We start from the raw sequence: 10,231 nt of genomic DNA on the forward strand, positions 1-10,231 counted from the left end.
TTGCCGTGTGTCAAATGTCTGCTTTAAAGCTTTTTAGTTTTGCCAATTTGATTTATAACTGAGCCGTTCCTTTAAACAGCCCTAAACTCTTTTATGTTTTTTGTCCAGGATTTTGGACCATGAGATTTTGATCAATTATTTCTAAGGAATGACAAATGACATTTTTTGACATTTTTTTTTCAAGGTGTTCAGTATTCATGAATTTTGTGTGGTTGTGTGGTGAAAAAGCTGGTCTGACATTTACATCCACAGACTGATCCCCTTCAAAAGATTCTGCAGACAACTGTGAAAGAAATCATGTGATAGACTTATGTTGTAAAGCTACACAGTGATGTTATGAAGTAGCACACTAATATGACTGCAAATGTCTGTAAAATACCAAATAGTATCCTCATACCTGCAAAAATAAATAAATAAAAACAAACATAGCCAAATTAATAAGATAATAAATACAGTACAAGCAATATTCCAGGATAATTCTTTTTATCTAATGCAATTACGTCTTACATGTTCCCCACATGTCATAATTATGACTGTGGGCTATTGATCGTGGTCATATGTAAGCATGATATAATGAATAAAGTGAGAACATTAATGGCTTGGTACTGCAACAGAGGCCAGTTAGATGACACACAGCTGACCATCTGTGGCACTACTCAGCAGGAATTGTGTCACTTTAATGCCACAGCCACAGAGCATATGAAAGAGTCTCGTTCACTGCTGAAATCAGATGACTTTTCTGACATACACTGTGATTCTTTAGAAGGTGCCAATAGGCACACTGTGACTCATCTGCTCATGTCACTAACAGATGCATGTACAAAGGAGATTAGAATTAATATTATTGGTTTTTACACAAGCAGAAAAAGCCCAAAGGTGATCTGTGTGGTGAGTATGCACACACACGCACGCATGCAGGCACACACACACACACACACACACATGCAAACAGAAAATGTGAGTCACATCTGCCTTAAACCCAGAGATCCATTTCTCAGAATCATCCTGGTAGGATTAACTCAATTAAAACTATTCAGATTAATTAATCTCTACTTTACAACTAATTTAACAGTTAGTCTAGCATGAAGTAGAAAAAAAGGCAACCATTATTTATCATTATGGAAAACAATTTCATATATGGACTTGCAAATAAAGCAGAGAAAGGAAGAACGATAACAGACACCTGATCATGAATGCATGCACACACCCACACATTGTCATGACAGACAACTGGATGTCACACATTGTAAGTACTTTTGAAGCCTTATCCTAGAGATAGCCCTAACTTTGACCCGTGTAATAAAAAATAAAAGTATTTAATTGGCCATGAAAACGTACCCAGCCTAACACAGTTAGACACTAATTAAATGGTTTAGGTACCATGTGAAAGTGTATGCATCAGAAATGAAATATGCCTGATATAGACTGGAATGCCACAGGAAGATGGCATCACTCAAGTGCGAGATAAGATCTGTTTTCTGTGGTAGCTATGGCAACGGGCTATTTCTTTCCAGTAGTTATTTTTGCCAAAGGGAATTTGTAGAAGCAGTCGATTGGAAGAATTTAATGTTGTGGATGAATCACTGTTTTCAGTCATGCCTTTCTCTTTGTTTCCTTTTTCAAAAGTTAGTTCTTTCAAAGTTAGGTTTTTTTTTTTCAAAGATTAGACATAGACGCATATGCACTGTTCTGGGTTAATCTCTGTCTGTTCACTGAATCATGGCATTTTTTCTGCATCAAATTTACATGAGATTACCACTTGCGGTTATGCTTTAAGTAGGATCACTGAGTACTGGGCATTTAATGTACATGATGAATGTACAATGAATGTACAATAAGTATTCCTCATCTGAGACTGAATAACGTTTATGCCTATTAATTCTATATAATTATGTATAATTTAATTTATTCAAGTAGATCACATTTATATAACTTTCATTTTAAAGTAAAGAATCTACCATTCCACTTGATTGACTGATTTACAGCATTAAGCAAATGTTCATCTCTAACGTGACTTACCAAAGTGTTGTGTGTCCTTAGAAAATTTACCCTTACACTCAAATTATTGTTTTGGACCTTGAAAAAACATGTAATCCTGTGGATTATTTCAAAACAATTGACACTTAGGAACCTAAAGAGCACCACAACTCAACAGACTCTACTCTCTGACCTTCTGTAGCTCACAACTGGTGGTCTGTGTTTTTGTAAGTACATTTGTACTAACTCTATGATATTTCACAGTATTAGCAATTTCCTTATTGGTCAATTTGGACAATTAAGCAAACTCTTTACTTACTCCACTGTGTTTTAAACAGAGGCATTATTTAATGTGGGATTGAAATTTTCTGAATATTATGAATTTATCTGAAGTGAAACTTTTAAAACAGAAATACAAAAAGCTGTGCTTCAAGTTATTTAAAAACTTTTAAACTCATTTTTAATACAGATCTCTGTGCATTCATGAATCCAGAAATTACATTTTCACTTTGTATATGTGCTGAGGCCACAACAAAAGTTATTTCTCAGTTTTCTGCTGTTGTGCAATACAGGCCACTGAACGTTGTAACAGGATATACTAGGTAACACATCACGTGTAATCTGTTATTATAATCTGATGATATATTGGAAGATAGATCATAACTAAAAACTGGCGCTGTTTGAATGCCTTGCTGAAGTGGTGTTGCGATAGAGTTTTGAAGGACTATAGAACGCTGCTGCTCTGAATATTCCTAAAAAACGGCTGTCCAAGGATAAATGACCTTATCACACACACACGAGGGCTCAAGGTGGCCGGGCTAACCGATCGTATAAAAAGGACCCCTCGGTTGCTATGCACGTGCGAGTAGACGCTATGAACTCTGTTTAGAAGCTTTATGAAGACTTTGATATTTTCTTTTCTCTTTAGCTTTGTCTTTTTTTCTACTTAACGAATTATGTAAAGGTTACCAGAACTAGACCTTCCTACTAGAATCTGAGGACCTGTAGATATATGCACCTGGAGACGCGAATGTACATTTGAGTCATTTAAACTTAGCAACAATCGACGTCTCCTCAGTATTGATTTTGCGATTTGTATCCTTTCTTTATCAAATGCTGCAGACATGGAGTTGTATACATCTTCAGTTAACGGAGTGTTATACGCCGAAGATACTGAAATAATCGCAACTAGGGATCCCTTTTCCGCTCCCCTAGAGTCTATAGCGCCGTGGAGCTTCACATTTCTTGCTTGTTTGATGTTCGTAGTGACTTCTCTATCACTGGCAGAAAACTTCATCGTCATGCTAGTAACTTACAAATTTAAACAGTTAAGGCAGCCATTAAATTACATTATAGTTAATTTATCTGTTGCTGATTTTCTAGTATCGTTAATCGGAGGTACCATAAGTTTTATAACTAACTCACGTGGCTACTTCTTCTTGGGTAAATGGGCTTGCGTACTGGAAGGATTTGCTGTTACTTTTTTCGGTGAGTTTTTAGTACACCGTTATGTTATTAAAATAACATCTGCACTTACAGCACTTTAACTGAATTCAAAGAGAAAAAGAAAAGCAAGAGAAAATGCAGATCAGAGAAAACTGCCCTACTTTGAGGTCTGAAAAAACAGGGAAGGTTGTTGCAAGATTTATTAGTATAGTCATTGGTCAGTATGGACAACATTTTTGCAAACTCACTTGCTTTTTGTAACAACGAATTTTGTTGTGCAGTATAACATGTCGATTCTTGCCTTTTAGGAATTGTCGCTCTTTGGTCTTTGGCAATCCTGGCATTTGAGCGTTTCTTTGTGATCTGTCGCCCACTGAAAAATGTCCGTTTGGGAGGGAAGCAAGCAGCGCTGGGTCTTCTATTCGTCTGGGCGTTCTCCTTCATCTGGACCGTCCCTCCAGTGTTTGGCTGGAGCAGCTACACTGTCAGCAAGATCGGTACCACCTGTGAACCAAACTGGTGAGTTCAAAGCTGTCAGCTTTTCAGGTCACTTTTTAATTCTCTCACTCTCCCTTTCTTTTTTATTGTTCTTTTATTATTCTCTTATTACACTGAAGACATTATTTGGTAACCTCTGTGAATAGTTTACTGACTACGTTAATACTGATATAAAAGATTTGTAGTATTAAGAGTGAGGAATGGGAACTTCAATGCTTCTCAGAATGTAAGATGATAATAGATATGAGTCAACACAAGCGTTTTCTTCTTTCTACTTAAGGATGCCAACCAGAGCCAGTTTACCTGGCTCAGAGCTCAAGGTGCCCACCAGGTGATGAAGTAGTACTAAGGAGAGCAACAGACTCATATACAAATGTTTTTATCTGTGCTGCTTTTAAAAAAAAATGAAATAAATATCAGTGCTGCATGTCCTTGGTGAGCAGGTACAAACTGAGCATGTAATTTTGAAATATTCTGCGCTATAATGAAGGTTAGGTATGCAGGAGCCCATTGCTCAGGCGTCTCATCTGGACCATGAGGAACATGAAGCTCAGTGGAAAAGCTGTCACTGCTAATCAATATCATAGGTCCTGATGACTAATCATTACTGTTGTGACATGTTGATAATCTCTTTAGGTCTTTAGAATGCAGGGACTTTCCCTTAGGGCCTTGAAAAAGGCAAGTCATTGGTTGGCACACAGAATTTGGATACGATTTTCTGAACCTTTGTACAACAGTTGACTTTAACATGCTGTACCTAAGGGCCTAGTTGTAAGTCTTTGTTGTTTCTCTTAAGGTACTCAACAGCCTACAGGGACCATACTTACATCATCACCTTCTTTGTCACCTGCTTCATCCTTCCTCTTGGAATAATTATTGTATCTTATGGTAAACTCATGAAGAAACTGAGAAAGGTGGGTTCTTTTCAGCGTACTAGATGTTCAGTTTTTGGCAACATTAGTAAGAGTATACACTTGCCATGCATACATAATCACGTGTTATCCTCTCCCAGGTGTCCAACGCTCATGGGAGATTGGGTAACGCTCGGAAGCCCGACCGAACAGTGGCTCGGATGGTCATTGTGATGATCATTGCGTATATGGTTGGCTGGACGCCTTACGCTGCGTTCTCCATCACCGTTACAGCCTGTCCCACCATCCACATTGACCCTTGCCTTGCAGCTGCTCCAGCCTTCTTCTCCAAGACTGCAGCTGTGTACAACCCTATCATTTACGTGTTCATGAACAAACAGGTATACCTGTGCTGTCAGGTTTACTGTCTGGCATTTCTAATTGCCCTCTTTTTATGTTTGCCTTTCTTTCTTAAAGCCTACGTTTAAAGGTCACATATTTGTATTGTCACAGTTAGGGCTGCACATGTTATTTTTATTGCAATACTGGCTGCTACAGTAGGCTGCAATATACAATTGTGTGATCTGAGTAATCACTAAATGTTTTAAAGGTGTGCTTTCCTGATCTTGGATGTTCCCATTGAATACTCTTTGGGTCATTTAAGAAAGACAGTAGCATGATGTGACAAACATCAGTTATTTTGATCAAAATAATTTAGGCCAATGTTTCACCAACTGAATCTTATTAATATGTCTTTTAGCTACACAAACTACTTATATCTGGCAAACTAGCAGCTGGCAGCCATAATTGAGGGTGTTCAGCTTTTGTGTAGCTCAACAAGGGACCAAACATGGTATGGTGCATTCTAGAAACTTTGTGTAGTTGAAGGTCTGATGAAGATGAAGAATCCCTCTGTAGCTCTTCCCAGACATGGTTTATGCTCAGGTAAACTGTGTGGCTTTTGTTGTCTTACGCTGTCCTAATATTTATTGCATTCAAGTTCTTGAACGACTTACAAAAATGCTTTGTCTCCATGGAAGTAAACTTTATGGTAATACATTAGGATATCAATAGGATAGAACTCTGTTAAAAAAAAAAAAAAACACACCAGGAAAAAAATAATTCTCAGTGATTAATCCAACGGACACTAGTGTACAAAAGAGTCTTAAGGCATGTCTTCATGTGACAATGCCCCTATGACAGTATCCCTCATAGACTGCAGTGGCTTTGCATGTGGCTTTTGTTTGCATTGTTTTCTGTTACACGTGTTTCTGTTTTGGTTCGTTGCCATGCCTCACTCAGGCATGTGGCCTCACATGCAGCACTGCCTATGTGTCATTATGATATTATGTTGTCTACAGGCCCTTTTTGTTTGTATGACCATTGTCAGCCATTATCAATGTTACATTGGCTTTCTTTTGTTCCAGTTAGTGCACTTTTATATTTGATTTCATTTTCATTCATTTCATTTAGCTCTTCAGTTGGAGATTCACATTTGCTTCCTTATTTTTTCTGCTGTTCTGTGCCCATGACACTTCTCCATATCTGTCCTTGTTTTGTCTTGTTCTGCTTAATTATGGATGTCCTCTTTGAGTATATTCATGCTTTTAATATCACTTTTTTATGTGTGGGTAGAAGCCTTAGCAGAAGCATAATACTGTACATAGCAGCAGCTTTGACTATAGATATGGATCTGCACTTGATTTATCTTTTAAAAATGCATTCTGTTCCCAATGACCCTCATTTTAGAAGGTGCAGTCTGTATGTGATGTGGAGGAAGTATTGGAGACCCTGTCTGAGGATGGAGTCCTAAGTACCCTCAGCGACTATGTCCCGGGGGGCCAAAGCTGTGCCTCTGGATTTGCTGGGCCTTGGAAACTGTGATTCTCCTCAGAAGTGGCCTGGTTAATGCTCAGCTCTTCCAACAGCTTAGTTCAGGCCACAGTGTCACTAGAATTTCCAGAGTTGTTAACACAAGCACAATGGTCACTGGAAGGGCCCACCACAGGGATTTTATAACGAGGGCCTATTGAGAAAAGTCTGAACTTTTGACTGTCCTAAAAAAAATGAAGAGGCATGAGACTTGAGAAGAGGCATATGGCTACTTGTAAGTTATTATATTATTTATAACAGAATGGTTTTAAAAGGATTGGTATGCATAAGAAACCATGTTATGTGTCAAGCAATCTGTTTGAAGAAGGAAAAAATGAAAATGACTAAACAAGCACTGAAAATATAGACTTATACTAAATGTATTTTTTATGCTTCCTTATCAAATTTAGTTGGTTGATACTACAATACATATACAAACCACGTTTTAAACCACGTTTTATATATTTGAAGGTATATTTTACTCATGAACTCTTTCCTTTTTAATTAGAGTCTTATAGCACACATAGCCTGCCTCATGGCCTTTCCTTAGTGAGCTTCAATGCCAGACTTGTGGAAATGTACAATATTTTCCTAAGACGACTTTGCTACTTACATACGTGTCGATGAAATCTTTGAATAAAACGATCAAAGAGGGTTGTTTTGATTGACATTTGCTGTGAGTGCATACATGTGCGTGTGTCCCATGGTGGCTTCACAGCAAAGGAGCGTTTTCCGAATGAAGTCTTAGCAGTGTTTGGCTCATCATGCACTCTCTGTCTCATCTTTTTCCTCAGTTCAGGAAGTGCCTGATTCAGATGTTCAAAGGCGGCAGTACCACCATGGACATGACCCACTTAAACCAGACATCAGGCAAAGGGGTCCTCACAGGCACAGCGGAGAGCCACTTCGGAGAGATGTCCTGCATCGCTGCCCATGTCCCCATGGCCCTGTGCAGCCTGGAGAAGACTAAAGAGGATGATGAGGAAGAAGAGCTGGACCAGAAAGAGAATGGAGGCAAAATGCAACTGCCTCTGTCAGAGACCCGAGTGTGTCCCCTGTAGAGCACCACAGCCGTCAGAGAAATGGCTCTTTCATGGAGCGCCCCAAAATATCCTTAGCTATGCTCTGTGGCCTTCAAGTGTGGATCATCCAGTACGGAACCTTAATGCAGGCTTGATTCTTAAAGGAGGAGTGCATTTGTGCCATACTGCGATATAAGTTACATACTACTATGTTTCTCTTTACTGTTCCACATTCCCACCTGCTGTATATTTCTGCTGAATATGGGAATAAGTGTTTGTCTTACTCTCAAGCATTTTCCTGCACAACTGCACTGTGATATTTTGAGGGGAAGATAAAGAATCTTGCTGCATACTGTAAATGTTATATTGCTAGTCTGGTTTTTGGCATTGTGAAACAGTGTCCATGAATGTAATTAACTGCACTTGTGTGGTTTTTCCTAACGTGAGGTATGAGAGGCTTCACTGTACCCAACTTTCCCTTTGTACACTGGTGATATTTTTGATGTCTTATTGCGCGAGATCTGCCGCATGCATTTTAATCACATATATGTTTCCATGTAAGTGCAATCAAGCAGTACTATCATGTGAAGATTCAACGCGACTGTTTATTTCCCTTGTACATAAAGCATATTGAAAAGTGGCCAGACATTTTAAAGAGATTTCAAATTACCACGCACATCTGCAATATGTTATAATATAAGAGAAAGCATATGTCAGGGATTCATTCTTGATATTCTCATTGTTATTTTTTTTTTAATTCTAAAATGTGGATAATACATTTTGGAAATTAAAATTTAAATGTAGTCTTCTATAAAACTGGATTTACCTTATAAATATGATTATGCAGGTGAGATTTACTATAGCAACCAGTCTTGGAAATGAGCTGGTTATGGATATATAATAAATATGGATTTATTGCATGACAGTAAGTGTTCTTCAGATTATTTTTACTTTTACATTGGTATAATTTGAATGAAATGTTCATAGTAAAATTTTAAAATACATTTGCCTGGATTTCAAAATGATTTTAGGGCTGACTGGACTACTTATCTTATTAGTACTAGTACTTCTATTAAATAACATACTTTCCACCACTGACAACAGAAATGTTTCATGTTATGTGCAAAGCCACACTATCTAACTGGCTCATAAATGTCTCATGTGTTGTCTATGTTAAATAATGACAGGATTACCATGTGCGTCCTTAGTGCACTGTACAGCTCATTATAAATACGTAAGTCATAATGGTGTCATAAATTATTAATAAAGTATTATTTTCCATATTGTGGTTTCATCTAGAGTTATTGTGTTTACTCACCTTGGGTTTAGAATAAAAATTGTTCAGCTATTCTTAGTTATTTTTTTTAAAAAGTGGTCTCATTTGTTTTGATTGTTTTGGGATCAAATTATCATAAAAATCATAAAAAGATCAGTTTTTGATTATCTTATGCTGACAAGCACACACACACACACACACACACACACACACACACACACTTAATTACTAAACACGAGCACCTGTGCCTTGTTTGTTATCTCCCTTATTTAAAGCCCACAGGTACTCTCCTCCAGCCCAGTAAAGCGCCTAGAAGACGTGCTGATTCTCGTCTACTCATTCTCGTCACTGCGCCACGAGACTTTAATGCCAGTGTTGATTTGCTTTTTCCTGAACCAAACACCCAGCCCAAGGGACACACCCACTGTTATTCACACACACACACACACACAAACAGACCACATCTATCATGTTCCTAATCACCCAATCCATTATTGATCATAAGAAGCTTTGATTTGTTTATCATTTGCTTTTCTCATCGCCCGTGTTGACACACCTGGAGTGTTCTCTTGGCTAGCTCATCCGCTGTGTTTGCTGCCTCGCCTACAGTGTCTACACTCCATGAGCCTTTTTCTGCCAGCTCTTTTTCTTTGCTTTTTTGCTTCTCATTTACTTTTTGCCAGCTTCGCTGCTGTGCTTATTTTGTTCTGTTATGGAGAATAAAGAACCTCCCTTTTCACACTTGCGTCTCGCTACCTCCAAGTCTCGCTACCGCCATCAAACATTTCTATCTTTGGGTAGAAGCCAACAAGCAGAAAGGAAGAACTTGAGATGAGACAAATGGGGGCAAATACATTGAAAACATTCAATCTAATGTAAAGCAGTGTGAGGTTTTGGATTTGGATTTTGTATTTAAAAACATAGCTCCAAGAAAAGCATAAACAATGTGACATGAACATATCAAACTACTTACATATTACATGAAACAACAAATGCCTTACAAATTCAAAGTCCACGAACTGCCCTGGAGACTTTAGAGCTGTCCTGGTCCTGCTTGCTTTAGGTACTCCTGTGTCATGTGACCACTCCACTCTGTCATGTCAGATGTCTTAGATGTCTTCATGTCCTTCACAACCATCAAACATCACTGCTAGGGGTGGAGCAGCAGGCAAAATGGGCTTGGTGATGGGAGATATTGTGTGAAAATGTATATGTATAAGATATTGTATAAGACCTCAGTCTATAGTACTGAACAACCTGCTCTCACGTATCACAGCACCATGGATTGA

At 38.2% G+C, this 10,231-nt stretch overlaps 1 protein-coding gene across 1 annotated transcript; it reads left to right on the forward strand.

Moving 5' to 3' along the window:
* Positions 1 to 2,857: 2,857 nt before the first annotated feature.
* Positions 2,858 to 8,910, forward strand: valopb (vertebrate ancient long opsin b). Its single transcript, XM_027020652.3, has 5 exons — positions 2,858 to 3,465; positions 3,732 to 3,942; positions 4,718 to 4,835; positions 4,934 to 5,173; positions 7,439 to 8,910. Exons 1-5 carry the CDS (start codon positions 3,102 to 3,104, stop codon positions 7,703 to 7,705), a joined length of 1,200 nt encoding a protein of 399 aa, XP_026876453.2. The 5' UTR covers positions 2,858 to 3,101; the 3' UTR covers positions 7,706 to 8,910.
* Positions 8,911 to 10,231: the final 1,321 nt, after the last annotated feature.

Source organism: Electrophorus electricus, chromosome 15, assembly GCF_041902795.1.
Source record: "Electrophorus electricus isolate QZ-2024a chromosome 15, ASM4190279v1, whole genome shotgun sequence".
Classification (NCBI taxonomy): domain Eukaryota; kingdom Metazoa; phylum Chordata; class Actinopteri; order Gymnotiformes; family Gymnotidae; genus Electrophorus; species Electrophorus electricus.